The sequence below is a fragment of the Chenopodium album genome, chromosome 1, assembly GCF_948465745.1.
Source record: "Chenopodium album chromosome 1, dcCheAlbu1.1, whole genome shotgun sequence".
In the NCBI taxonomy this organism is placed as follows: Eukaryota; Viridiplantae; Streptophyta; class Magnoliopsida; order Caryophyllales; family Amaranthaceae; genus Chenopodium; species Chenopodium album.
Genome location: NC_137834.1, coordinates 55,130,090 through 55,146,086, shown reverse-complemented (window position 1 = coordinate 55,146,086; position 15,997 = coordinate 55,130,090). Strand labels below are relative to the sequence as shown.

The 15,997-nt window shown below is 32.8% G+C and overlaps 1 protein-coding gene across 1 annotated transcript; it reads right to left on the bottom strand.

Moving 5' to 3' along the window:
* Window positions 1–8,759: 8,759 nt before the first annotated feature.
* Window positions 8,760–15,674, bottom strand: LOC145556149 (lipid phosphate phosphatase 2-like). The gene is made up of 8 exons (XM_081617802.1): window positions 15,517–15,674; window positions 14,433–14,657; window positions 14,232–14,319; window positions 14,011–14,120; window positions 13,807–13,900; window positions 12,392–12,580; window positions 12,134–12,193; window positions 8,760–9,115 (listed from the first exon to the last, which is right to left on the bottom strand). Exons 2-8 carry the CDS (start codon window positions 14,646–14,648, stop codon window positions 8,916–8,918), a joined length of 957 nt encoding a protein of 318 aa, XP_081473928.1. The 5' UTR covers window positions 14,649–14,657; window positions 15,517–15,674; the 3' UTR covers window positions 8,760–8,915.
* Window positions 15,675–15,997: the final 323 nt, after the last annotated feature.

The window sequence follows — 15,997 nt, the reverse complement described above, 5'->3', positions numbered from 1 at the left end:
ACAAACTTAGAATCTATTTCAGATTTCCTGGTTTTTAAACCACTTAGAGTTATAACTTGTCAAATCATCTTTGTTACTTGCATAATCATCATGTTCCAAAATGAATGTTTTTAGAACTCTTAATCAATATGAAATCATATTTCTTTGATTAAGTTTTACATATGCTAGTCATCGTTGTGGGTTTGATGCAACAATTGAAACTCATACAACAACTTTGTTTAGTTTTCAATGAGAAACGGCAATAGAGGATGTGCACTTGGAATGTACTACCTTCGACACGTGGTTATTATTCCCATTACACTTAATGAGACCACGCGTTGTCATTTGTAACATGAGTGAATCATGCTCATATTGTTGCTTTGATTCGATTATTTCTCAAATTTCTTCAAGATTTTCGAAATCATTTTTCTTGAACTCTTTCAAGGCTCTCGAACTTTTCAAGATTCTTATACTCCCACTTGCCTTTTTGAGGAGGCACTTTTAGCATAGGGTGAACTAACCATGGTTTGAACCATGTTTGTTTGTTGCTTTTCTCGAACTCTGTCAAGATTTACACTACTCCCACTTGGCCTTTTGGAACAATTTCCATAAGGGCACCTACTTGAGCAACAAACATTTTGTGCTAAGTATGATTTGTGTAGTAGTACCCCGTGCTCGGTGTAGGAATTGATCGTGCATTAAACGATTTAATACAATATTTATTCCTTGCTTTGTAGAAAGACTTAATAAGAACTTTTCTTATCCATATCACATATGAAACCTTTGCTACAATTTGATTTGACCTATGTAGTTTGTTTAGTTTTGTAGCTTATCTTAAAAGTATATTCCCTGAATAATGGTTGGAAGATAGGTAATTTTATCCATTATCAAAATATATCTCATATAGATTGATAGCTCCCTTCATAAACACTTCACAAGATTTTTCTTTCGGAGTTTGTCGTAAAACGATTTCACAACTCTTGGATGTTCATCAAGGTCTTGGCTTAAATTCTCATTATTACGATCATATCGCAATAATTTGAATGTGTTTCCAAGTATATGTATTGACTTAAATTTTCACAATTACAATCATATTGTAATGTAATTATTATCTTGTCAAGTTGATATTGAACTTCATATTGAACATTTTGAACTTTTCAAAATTTTCACTCTTATGCTTCAACTAAGCACAAGTAGTGATCGTATCACAAATGAAGTTTCATTGTCCGTCTCTAGCCTTTGAACCTTTGGTTTTCTTACATCGATATGTATTCGACCTCGAGTTCGCATCATCATTTCTCTAAATGGTGACTTTGTCAATAATTTCAAATTAGAATGGTATTTACATATATCAATGGATTCATAATCCAATGATATTGAAAGTCCATCCCTTTGGATCTTCCGCATGCAATGTTCATTTTCATTCGAATTAATTGACATATTAGAGACAATTTATATATAGAAATGGTTTAATAATTTCTATCATATAGAACTTTGAACCTATTTAGCAATCTCAAAACACATTATGACTCAATGAAGCATAGAATAACATTTATTTCACGTTTTTGAATCTTAGATGCTTAGTCATTACTAACATTGAATGGTATTTTGATAATGGCAAGAATGAATAACATTTATTTATTTCTAGCCAATTACTAGGTAAGGTGAAATATAGGTTCTACTTGTAAAGTTGCACTTCCAGACTCGTAGATTCTACTTGTGAAGTAACAACATTTGCTTCTAAACTTATAAATTTATTTCTCACTTAGCCATACTTCTTCATTTAGTTCAACCTTATTCTCAATAAGAGAGAACTAAACAAGACATCATATGTCCAAGAAGTAGCAATGTGCTAAATCAATTTCTATGATATACTTCTTAAATTGGAACATTTCCATTATTTTACCTTCCAACTATATGAGGTAATTTCTAATTAATTGGAATTGGTCCATTTAATTTGAAACATTTGTTGTTCATAACAACTTTTAGCATGTAAGTAGTTCTAGGTTTGAGAAGTAGCAACTTGTTTGCATTTCTTGGCCCATAACTTCTTAATGCAATCCTCATATATTCCTAAACCTTTCCCATTTGAGCCACTTAGAACACTTCTCTTAGGTTCAAAATGATGCTTTGCTTAACTACTTTAAGCACATTTCATGATTTTGCTAAGTCTATTCAATCATCATTCATATTAGAGTTTAATCAACTATTTAACTCTTATATAAAGTGGATGAAGAATAGCGTCATTTGATCAACTTTTGATCATAGAAATTTCCAATCACTTTCTTATATTAAATCATATTGAAGATAAAAGATTTTATTGGACTTCTATACTTGTCTTTTAGAGGGTTTGTACCTCCCATCTCATTATATCCCTTGAAACATTTTTCAAAATGAAGATGTGTTGGCATTTTACTCAAACATTTTGAATCAAACCATTCTAGACATGTGACATGGATTTCTAAAACTTGCCTTTTAGAACCATCTTAGCAAAATTGGAATATAGGTTTATGGATTATCTTTTAACCTTTTGAGAACGTTTCCCAACTTTATTTTCAATCGAGGAGATTATATATAATAATAAAATTAGAACGACATGTTACTTGTAAGTAAATGCAAAATTCAATTATGTTTAATAAAAATTTAAAGTACCATAAGTGAATTAATTTTGGCAACTTTAAAACATTTATTCAATTTTAATTGATCCCTATTGAATAAAATGATTCCAAGATCCTTTATTTGTGCAATAATTGACCGGACTTTAGCCCTACCATCAACCATTACATTTTCAAGGTGAGTAAACTCTTTACTGATTACAACTCTTTGTAATTCTTGGTTGAATAATTAACCATCACATGTTTAATTATTACCCTTAGCTTCAAGGTTCTAAACTCTTTAGGTAACCTTGTTGAGTATAAGTATAACCAATCAAAAATGTAAAATTTGTTTTACCCCCACTCCCCTAAGATATAATATGACACCCTGCTAAACCCATCATAAATATCGAAGGTTTCATCGGGTTTTTGATTGGAAAAGCTACCTCAATATTACTGGGACCTAGATTTATTATGTTGTGATTATTTAGTGAACTCTAACGCATCATCACAAAACATCAATAAAATCTAACATGCATAATAAACTGAATGCATAAACAAGACATAGCATGACCCCTAATCCTAAGAAAACTAATAAAGCAAAAGCTCCCACTTGAACCTTCATGGATCTTATCCACCTTGCTCCTTTGGGCCTTTACTTCACGGGCTTCTTGGATTAACTGCAACCTGTAATACTATTATATTCTATCTACTACTTAAATAAAATAAAATAAATTACAAAAATACTTTACCGGTACGTAGACCGTACTAAGATTACAAAAATACATCACGATGCGCAGATCGTATTTAGCAATCTACTGGGCCATACTAGTCATTATATAGCAGTAAATAATATCATATATTATAAAGTGCCACATAATAAATCACTCATCATGCTTTCCTAAACTACAACATCGAATGATCATAATTAAGGAAACATGGCATCTAAATATCTCATATTTTAATTAATGCAATTAGATAATATCATATATTATTCATGACCATCAATAAATATCATATATTTTAAATTAGTCATGAGATAGAAAAAAATCTTATTTTAATCTTAAAAGATAAATCATATTTATCCTCAAAGATTATCCTCACAAAGTTAGGAAATTCTATCCTAATTACTAGTCAATCACAAAATTTTAAATCAATTATATCCAAAAATAATTATGGGATAATCACATTATTTAAATTAATTATTATCCTTTTGGAATATGCTCAGAATATCCTAACAAATCTTATCCAAAATTAACCACTTTAATTATGGATAATTACTAATTTAACAACTTTAAATATGGATAATATCAAATATAACAACTTTTGAATATTTGATTTTATCCTAAAATAAAAGATTTTATCCAAATAAAACCGATTTTATCTTTCAAAATAAAAGATCATATTTTCAAAATATTTTATCTCATCCAAAATAAATCATATTTATCTTGAAATATTTTTAAAATAAAATAATAATAATAACATTTTTTTTTAAAACCGTGCACCAGCCACCGTGGTGTGGCCAGCCGAAGCCGGCCACGGTGGCCGTACACCGTGAGGTGTATGCTGCTCTGCAGTGGTGCATAGCAGCAGCAGTGTCGCGCAACCCTTGCACGGTGCTGCTATTGCTGCCTTTGCTGACCCGTCCTCCTGCCCCACCTCGCCCCTCCCTCCGGACCACCTGCAGCGGCAGCCGCCGCGGTTGCCGCTGCTAAAACCCCTATTTTTTAAAAAAAAAAAATTAATAAAACAAAACACATTTTGTAAAATTAAATTAATGTTAATGTGGTCCAATTAATTTCAAAATTAAATCACATTCAATCATGAAATTAGGGGTTCTTCATGAAATTAATCGCCAATTTAATTTAACTCTTAAATTAAATGATTTGATCATGAAAAATTCATAATTTATCATGAAATCAAATAGATTAAAATCATTAGTTACATAGTAAACGAATTAAATCAAAACCAAAACACAAAATTCATAATTTAGGGTTAGGGTTTCGAAATTTTCGAAAAAATTAGGGTGGGGGGGGGGGGGGTTCGAAATTTTCGAGTGATTAGGGGCAAAATTCGGATCTCTTCATGGCTATTTTGAGCATTATTAAATCACATTTAATCAATTCCAAGAGTTAAATCACATTTAATATAATAATTGACCCATAATTAAATTATTCTCCCTCCTAATTGAATTAAAATTGTGGACTATCAAAGAATTATAGTCTATATGCGTAAATGCAATAAGCTAACTGATACCACTGTAGTGAATTACAGGTACTACGTAGCAGAAAAACATGAATCATATTCATACAGTACCTAATCCCAAGATCTAACGCATAACACATAAAGAACATATAATCGTACCTTTGAAGCGTGATTCCACGTGCGATCGAGCAAGAACAATGGGAGATAAAGAACCTCAAGCGTGATTCCTCTACTTGGTCCACAGGCACAGATTAAGTCCTCCACTAATGCTAGTTAGTTGCAATCGAACACTTCAATTGACCTTCTATGGAGTAGAACGAGCAACGAACAAATCACGAACTACCACGAAGGGAGGGGATAGGCGTGTGGTACAGAGAGAGAGAGGTTTTTGGATGACTGGTTGCTTGGTGCACAATTAACTGTTAATTGTGTTGTATCATACAACCCTAGGCATGGACTTTATTATAGATCTCATCTCTAAATAAGAGTCCATGACAAAGCCCAAATCCTAACTTTAATCTAACTATACTAGCCCAATCCAATTCATGATTGGTTACTTGTTCGTGAGGCCCATAAATGAGCCTCTAACTTGCTTAACCCAATACCTTTGTTGTGTGACCTCATAGGATCCATTCTAGTGGGCTTTGGACTATTTGACTAGCCTAAAGATCAATTATCGTAGTCTAGTAACAGATAACGACGACCAAAAAGAACGAACTTATTATCTCCATAATAGTGATCCTTGATATATCTAGTAATTGCACTTATTGAAGACAGAACTCCTTCAGTTTAATACTAAAAAGTGAGCATGTTATTTAAAAAATGATCATTTATTAAAAATTAATATAATTATCATATAATCATAAATTTGCTAGACCACGACCTTAAAAATGAAAATTTAGTTAAAAAAATGAACACGTAGAAAAAATATTCAGTAATAAAAAGTGAACACATAAAAAAAAATGAACACGTAAAAATTGAACATTTAGTAATAAAAAGTGAACACGTCGAAAAATAATAAACACTTGGTGCTTGTTCTCATTGGCTGAACTTAGCTGAACTGAACTGAACTGAGCTGAACTGAACCGAACTAAACTGAACTGAGCTGAACTGAACTGAAATGAATATTTTATAAGAGAAGGAAATTAGGAGCTGAACTGAACTGAACTGAACTGAGCTGAGCTGAACTGAACTAAACTGAACTGAATTGAATTGAACTGAACTGAATTTCAACGTAAGAGAACAGGCCCTAGTATATTAGAAATGAACATTTATCATAAAACCATAAAATAGCTAGACAATACCAGTTACCATATAAATTGAACATTTCATAAAAATATATAAACATATTAAATGAATGAGCATTTAGTAAAAAAAAAAAAAACACGTCAAAAAAATTTATGAACATTTTGTATATTAAAAATGAACATTAATTTCATAAATCCATATAGGTTCAAATTCATTGTATAAAATTATTTAACAAAAAAATAAAGCTAAAATAAATCAATAAAATATGTCCATTTTTGGTGCTAAATGTTCATTTTAGTGTACTAATGTTCATTTTGTACACAATTTATCAAATTTAAAGTACTTCGTTTTCATTTTTTTTAATTATTTTTTTTAACAGAAATTATGCAATAATTATTGATCTATAACATGATAGATTTGGAATCACAAATGCAAAATTAATAGAAATCAACAATTGTACAACATTCACATATTTATAAACACAAAAAAAAAAAAAAAAAAAAAAAAATCAAAATCAAAATTATCTCATGATTCATGATCGCGACGAAGATGATGACAATGGAGAATGCTGCATGCAGTGGTGACGAATTGGAGAATATCCGAAGTATGACAAAGATGTTTAAATATTGAAGGGAAGTGAGGTAAACTTATAAGGAAAGGAAAAAATAGGATAGAGAAAATTTTGAATTGAGAAGAAAATGGAAAAGAGAAAATTAATAGATCTAAGAAAGAAGAAGAGAGAAAATTAAGATATAAGGAAGAGAAAAAAAACGTATGTTCATTTTTTATGTACTATATGTTCATATTTAAGGCTGATGCAGCTAGCTTGACTGCACTAGAATGCAACCAAGAATTTGCGATAAAAGGGTATTCATCACTGAATTTGGGTCCATGAGACATAATTAGATGTCTACAAGGCATAATTTTTATGTCCATGGCCCGCCCAAAATCAGGGCGGGTCAATAAGCCGCGCCCATCTTAATCAGATCTAATTACCCCCTCCATCCCTTACCTTTTGCTCCATTGTTAATATTTAGGTCAAACTTCAAAAAATTTGGCTACAAATTTTCATCAATCTATAAGAGATAATATAGCCATGTAGGTACTTGCTGGATTCATTACATGATATATTTTATTAATATCAAGCTTTTTTTTATAATTTTTATGCGTACGAAAAGGAGGTATATATGTTTTAAGACACATTTTGAAGATTGTAAAAACTCAAATAGAACAAAAAAATTAGGGATTGAAGGAGTAATAAAAACTAACATGTGTGTGGATAAATGGATATATGGCTACCAACCTACTACACTAGTTCTTTCATTTCATACTAGTGCTGTCAAATTTCAAACTGAAACCGTTTAACTGCCCGAAACAAACCGACTCAAATGAGAACCGAACCGATTAAAAACCGTTTTTTTGAAACCGAAAACCGACCCGAACCGTATGTGAATGAACCCGAAACCGAACCGATCCGAATTACGTTACACCGTATAAGAACCGAACCCGTTAATGAACCGAACCAGTTCTAAACCGAACTAAAATCAAACCGAACCGAAAAAGAACCGAACTGTTTCCAACCCGAAACCGTTTGAACCGAGATAAAAACCGTTTACACCGAACCGTTAACTACCCGCAACCTGTTTGCACCGAACTGTATATAAACCGAACCGTTTATTAACCAAACCGCTCGCAAACCGAATTGTTTTATGAACCGGACCGCTTATAAACGAATTGGCTACTAACTAGTAAGATCGGTATGGCTAAACATGAAACAGAACATGATATGTATATACAAAATTAATGAGAATTTGTATATAATATGATGCCTATTTAAGAAATGATGGAGTCTCGACTTAATATAAAACTTGCTAACCAACAAAAGGTTAGCAAGTACTATCAAATTTCAAACCAAAACCATTTAACTGCCCGAATCCAAACGACTCGATAAACAATCGATTTTTTGAAACCGAAAACCGACTCGAATCGTAATTTAGTAAACTCGAAATGGAATCGATCCGAATAACGTTAAACCGTAGAAGAACCGAATCAGTTATAAACTGAACCGAAAAAGAACCGAACCAGTTATAAACTGAACAAAAAAAGAACCGAACTGTTTCTAACCCGAAACCGTTTCCAATCCGAAACTGTTTGAACCGGGATAAAAACCGTTTACACCGCACCGTTAACAAACCGCAACCCGTCTGCACCGAACCGTTTATTACCCGAACTGTTTACAACTCGAACCGAATTAAAACCGCTCAAGAATAAACCGAAACTGAATCGAACCGATAACTATTTAAACCGAACAGAAACCGACCAGTGAGACACTTAAACCGATTTCAAACCAACCCGATTTAATACCGAACCGATTTCAAACCGAACCGAACCGAACCGAACTCGAACTGTCAAACCGTTTTGACAGTGCTATTTCATACAGATAATTTGGCTCTATGTAAAGAGCTCAAACACTTAAACTCCTTACAACTTGTTTTTTTAATGATCCTTAATGGGTCCTTAGTCACAAGTTTGATGATGATTTTGTATACTTCGTATGTACAAGCACAAGTTACTGGGTTTTACTTCACAAATTTCCATTTTCATTCAATAACACCTTTCAAATATTAGTTAGGACAACAATGTAAATTTATGTAGAAATTGAGGTTAAGATTATAGACCCATGCACATATTGGCCAATAACAGTCTTAAACTCCCAGCAAACAATATGAGATATACACCAAACGATATGAAACTACTCTTCAATTAAGACTTAGTTCCGTGTCTACAACAGAAGTGGAGAATCTATGTTAGCCTAAATGAACCTAAATACAGCCAAGAAAAGTTTTCACTACTCCAACAAGGTACAAACTTCATTGATTTATACACTATTTACATCCCACTTTCCCTGTCATCTCGAATAGGCCTTGAATCTCGCCGATAATAAGGCATATTTGAACCATGTTGGGATTCAACTTGTACACTTTCCAGCTCGGTAGGACGAATGGCTAGAGCATCCATATTGTTACTTGGAGGCTGAACACCATTTCTCGACTCCTCTAGCATGTGGAAATATGAATGGGGTCCCCAACCTGATCAACATGAGAATGATAGAGGCATTATGAAACCAAAACTCATACATAAACAGTGACCGTGTAAATAAGAATGCACAAGTACAAAAGATCATAATCCACGGATATATAAGATTGACATTTGTTAAATCTTGAGAGCTTGAACCGAAGGAAAGTACAAGAACTGAAGGCAACAGCAGATGCAAAAGAGTGAGACTAGCATATTTGTTTCCAACCCATCAACTACAGAATACATGCATAATTTACGGCCATGTTTGGAACAAGAGGGACCTGCTAGGAATTTATAGCTATGGTGCAATCAGTTATAGCAGGCAGTTTATCCTCCACAACATCCAGAAGTGGCTGGCAATTTAAGAAAGTAGTGATTAACTCCCGAATGGAGAAGTTTTTGCATTTTTTTCTTGGTATCAATAACCACCCTGCGCTCCTCGCTCTCCTCCACCAAGCCCCAACAATCACCTTACCCCAACTCCCTGTAAATACCATTGGCAGTAGCCTAGTCAAGGCAATGCAAGGTGGCATGTACCTAGCCCAGGCCCTGTAGTAAATTAGACAAGACAATGCAAGGGAGCACTGGACCTAACACAACCCTTTGCTACTTCACAATACTACCACAACACACAATACTTATGAGCCAATATGATTAAACCTATACAATCCAAAGCCAAAAAGTAATGAAAGGTTTTGATTTTTCTCATACACTGGTAGATATCCTCTTAAGTCCTAATTCTTTTTCTTTTATAAACTACTCAGGTAAGCTGTAGCTTTATCCTTTCTACTTCAGATTTCATTCTGTATCTCCAATAGTACACAACTACACAACATACCAGCTTATCGACATCAAGTTGAAGTGATGACCAGAAGAGCACCCATTTATCCCTCTAAAACAAAGACAGTGATTTAATCAGTGTTGCAGATAACCCATTAAACTTAGCCACTGAGTAACAGGAAACCAAAAGTCTTTAGCACTCAACCCCTATGTATTTCAACATGATTGAAGAATAAAAAATCTACAGGGTAGACTGATGACCAAACTCGAGCATTGTTTAAGTCCAAAATCCCAAAGAAGCTATTTGGGGAATTAAATCATTTAAGCCACATTGGTTCCTGTCATTTTGCAAAAGGAACATTTTCCAACAAAATAACCTACACAATATTTGCAAAAAAAATATGATTTGGCACTAAAGTTGTCTCCTTGTTAGGAAAAAAAAAATACTAGTACCAACAACAATAACAAAGCAACCAAAAATGTTAGTCCCTTCGTCCCAACTCCCAAGTTCCAAAACTGAACTGCACATTTTTCATATTTGGAGTGCCTACAACAGAACTCCACCATCCTGCTTAGTGCTTACCCCTTACTCTTCCCATTTCATTTCCCATCCCATCAATCTTTTCCAATCTTTCCAACACTTCCTAACTTTTTCCCCCTTACAACCCAAATTAAATTATTTTTTTATCCCATGTCTAAATTTCATGGCAATTCCAAGTATGAAGAGACAAAAAGAAGTACAATGATTTTTTAGTTGTTTCATTTTATGTAGGACATTTTCCAATACACAACTTTAAACATTTATTGTAATTGTAAAGTTATATACTCTCTCAGATTCATAATGTTAGTTCCATTTACGTATATTGATGTAAATCTTTGGTCGCAAATATCTTTAATTTCACTCAAGTAAAAATTATAAAAATTATATATTAATAAAGTACTCATCAAGACAAACAAAACTATATCTCATATGATTATGTTTGTTTTTATATATAAAGAGAAATTTAGAAGATTTCCTCTAATTTTTTATAGTTAAAAGATTCTAAATGGACTACCATTATGCAACGGAGGGAGTAATTATTTTTTATTTATTTTTTATTTTTATAAATTATGTATAAATAGTAAATGATGGTTTAAGTGAAGTGAATAAATAATGTCAAAAATCATAATATAACTATAAAACAATAATGAAAAAAGTATTCTTTATGGATTCATGTCTTCATGATACAAGCTACAGCAAGAAATCTTGGATCTTTCAACTTTTCAAGTATTGGTATTGTAAGCAACAGTAAATTCAAAATTTTGTGTTTGTGTGCTATGGGAGCCAAGGAAGTTGTCTAATTTGTATAATTATTGTAAATAAGTAAAAAAAGTTCAACATGTCCCTTGCTTTTTCCTCTTTAGGTAAAGTGATTCAAATACCAATAGAAGATGAAACAAGAGTACAACTGATAATAAATGAAGGCTAAAAACAAGAAAATCATGCCATCTCACATGTATTTATACTCAGAAAGAAGGGAATTGCTGCTCCATATGTAATGATATTTTAATCCTACAACTAAGCATCCATGAGGGGGATTTTAATCCTTGACAATTCAAAACTTGATTCATTCTTGCTAGATCCAAACAATAATGACATTAATTGCAATATGAAAATGGATAAAGAATTTACTTAAATAAATGTGAATGATTAAATATTTCACATGACGACGACGACCAATAATAATAATAATAATAATAATAATTAATAATAATAATGGACAATCAACGAGACTATCAAACCCCAGCATAAGATGATTATAGTGTAGATTTTTTCCCACATCATGTCGTCTACATAGCATCTTGCATCTTTCCTAAGATATGTGGTCTTAGTTCATAACACAAATAACTCTAGCATCAAGACCGGTTTGGTTTGGAGATTGTTTAAAATTCCTTGCCAATATCTTGTCTAACCAGAAAAAAAATTTCTACCAACGTTTTTGAATTTACTAGTCAATGTGTCATTAACCTTTAACCTTTAATTGATTATATGGCTGCTTTTAGATAACATACATTCATATACTTGTATATTATTTAGAATGAAGAATCTACTTTTACAACAGGAGAATGTCCAACCAATTCTGTTTCTCACCATCAGAAAGTTGAAATAAACAAGCCATGTTCCAAGCCAATGAACATTTCATAAATAAGAAGAGAGATGATTGAAGTAGAAAGAAAATACAACTAAACCAGAAAGCATAAGGCATTACCATCTTCAGCATAAGGTGGTGGAAAGAACTGTAAGTAACAGAATGAAGCAATCACAAAACCTGTGCAGAACAAAGGAGATAAAGTAAGAAATTTAGATGACAATTGATTAACAAGGCATCGAATATTTACCAAAAAAAAAAAAAAAAAAAAAGATTTATGCACTACATACCTATCAGAATCCAAGGCATCAAATATTTACCAAAAAAACAAAAAAGAAAAAAAAAAAAAAAAAAAAATCAGATTTATGCACTACATACCTATCAGACCCCCTGCAAAGACATCTTGCCAGTGATGCCAGTAATCATCAACACGCGAAACTCCCACCATTGCAGCCAAAAGTATCGGTGCAAAGATAATACAAAGTTTTGCAACATGGCCTCTTCTATCAAAGCACCTAATTTTCCCTGACATGTACCACGCTAGAAAAGTGAGACCTGCAAATGACCCTACACAAAGACAAACAATTTTCAATCTTTCAGAGAGTAAAATAAAAAAATCAATAATTGGATGACAAATTCAATAAAACGAATGTTATGGAAGATGATGCTTAGAAATTTATGTTTGGTAGCAAGCCCAACAAGCTAACACTATAGTAGATTTAAGACCACACAGAGAGTGTCGATACAAGCTACAGTGTGAGCAAACATGTGTTGACATATAAGTTACAAGTTTATGGTCACCATGATGTTGAAAGGCCACTCTGGCATGCTATGAAGAAAGTCATCCTTGGGGAGATAGCCATTCCATGCATGGAAACTTACTATGATATGGAATTTGACTATTTGTAAAGCTTTGTTTGGTAGTTAGCTGGATAGTTTCCTATTTACATTGAAGCATTTAATGGGAGATAATATTGTATAAGTTTCCTATATTTAATTAAGGCCTTAACAATAATACTCGAAGCTCTTGGTCGTTGATCAAAGAGGTTGGTTCTCTAAGTCTTGAGAGGAAGATTGTTAGGCTTTTGTTTTAAGGGGCAGCATCCTTACCCAAACAATAATACTCGAAGCTCTTGGTCATTGATCAAAGAGGTTGGTCTTGTTAGGCTTGAGAGGAGGATTATTAGGTAGCAGACTTTCCATAGGTTTGGAAACATATGGGAGATGGTCTCCATACGAGTTATGGTATAAGCAAACAATTTTTGACAAGTAAGTTGCAAGAATCTGGGGTAGCCTGACATTGTAAGGCCACGTTGGCAAGCTATGAAGAAGTCAACCTTTTACCTTGTGGAGATAGTTGTTCATGTGTAATGCTTTGTTTGTTTGTTTGTTTGTTCGTTAGATTGTTAGTTAGTTTTAGTTATGACGATTTTGCCTTTACATCAAATTTTTGATTAGGAGGTAATGTTGTATCATTAAATTATAGTGTTCTAGTCTATCTAGGCAGAGTTAACTTGATGGAGGAGTAGTACTCTAGCCACTATATAAAGTAAACAACTTGGGTTATAAATCGTACACACAACATATGGGAGAGAATTTACATACACTCATATAATACAAGATGCAGTCAGTAGAGATGGGGTTGCAACACCCTGGATGGGTGTCAAATTGTGGGAGAGTGCAAGCACACAGAAGAGTCTAGAATAGAGTTCTTGAGAATTGAGATGTCCTGAGAATTTTATAGTTTGCATTTGCAATTGCATAATAAGAGAAATAGCAATTACATCACTTACATGAAGTATGCCCACTAGGAAAGCTTTTATGGCCTTCTTTGATAACACTCTTAAAACCAGTGCACATAACATCTCCTGTGACATTATGATACACCTGGAGAATTATAACAATGAAAACAGTGAATAAGTTAAAGAAGTGCCCAAATTTCTGCTTCCCATATGCTGAAAATAAACATTTGCAACTAGTGAAGAAGTTGAACCTACATCTTTTCCATCAGGAAAACAACGCCAAAAGAAATCAGGACGAGGTCTACCAACTCCGTCTTTAATTGCATCAGTTATAACAGAAGTTATAAGCACAGAAAACAGGAGTCCTGTATATCAAAAGAACACAAAGTTTAGTATCGTTAACCAGCCAAGTGGACCCTTTATCCCAACTCCCTAGAGTCCCTACTCCTTTCTAAACAACAAAAATGTATGCATACCAAGAGTTGCTTGATGGAAATCATAGACATCCTTCCGAATGAAATAGTAGATAAGAATGATACAGAAGGGTAACAAGATTGCAACAATCTGCGAACAAAAAGAAGAGAATAAAAATGTCTGTTATAATGCTTGATTCTACTCGGAATAAGTTAGTCCTGATAACCAGATAGAACATAATATACCATAATGACCAAACATACCGGGACAGCCCAAAAAGGAACGGTATTGCCTTTCAGAGGATACCTAAGATCTTCCATCATGCCTTTCCCCACAAATCGATGAAAAGGCTCAATAACATTCAGCACAATATCAATCACCACTAGAAGGAAGAGAATGAGCCAATCATGCATATGTATTTTAGCCACTTGCACACCATGGGACCTCAAAGTGTGAGCACCAAGTTGAATTTCAGGCATTTTCACCAACTAAAAGAAACAAACCGATTAATATTGTGTATGATTATAACAATTCCCACCAATTCTCCAAGAAAATTCAGAATCTACGATAATACATACACGAAATCTTTTACGAAATAAGCACATACAAATACAGCAGTCGGAATTTTGGAATTATAAAGAAAACAAGAGTCAAATAACGGACCCTTCAGACCTTCACTCATGATTGTTTCAAGAATTGAACACCAATTAACGAGTAATTACTTGTGTCGAATATGCACACCACAAAAATCATTGGAAAAACTGAAATTTTCATAAAAAAATAACCCCGAAAACACAATGCTGCAGCTTAATAAACAAACCCAAATGCTATTAATCATTTTATCGTATTCAAAACCCTTAACAATCAACTCAGCATGTCTTCAAGCATACAAGATACTATTAAAAATAAAACAAAACAAAACAAAACAAAAAAACAGGACAACAACAAAACCAAACTACAAGTAAATTTCAAGTTTTATAATTAACATTACCACCTCAAATCTAACATTCATAATCACCAAAACTACAAACTACTTGATGTCAACTAGCTTAGTTGGTTCGAAAAATGGTACCAAAACATGGGATCGAATTCCGTTTATATAATTATCATTTACAACTCTATTCACCAAACTAAACTAATAATACAACGAAAAAAAAAAAAGCAACATATTATATGATAAAAATACACGAGAATGCCCAATTCTTAAGAAACTAAAAGCACACTTTACAACCCAGTTCAAAAACATTCCCTCAAATTAAAAAAAAAAAAACTTTAGTCCATGAAAATTGTTCATGAAAAACCCAAAAAACTTAGAAAAATCTTGAAATAAATGCAAAATTTACTCACCAAATGATGATGAACTGAATAGTGTTGCTCCAGAATTAGTGAAAAGGGGTGGATAAGAGGAAGATTAAAGGGTCTAGAATTTACCCACTCTAATCAAACTCTCTATAGACTGAGAAAGTGACTTCAGTTTTAGAGAGAGAGAAAAGAAGAGAGAGAAACTAGAAACGAAAGCAAACCCCAGAAAACGACATGAAAAATACAAATACAGCGCATATTATATGGACCAATCAAAATTTATGGCTGGGTTTTTGTGGGTTTTTTTTATTGATTGCTTTTTTTTAAAAAAATAAATTATACCGAAAAATAAAAATAAATTTTTTCGAAGTGGGTTTTTTTTATTGATTGCTTTTTAAAAAAAAAAAAAATTATACCGAAAAATAAAAATAAATTTTTTCGAAATAATTATAGTTATATGGAGTACTCGTAATTAATTTGCTCTTAAATGGGATTCAAGATATTAATGATGGAGTAACTGATTAAG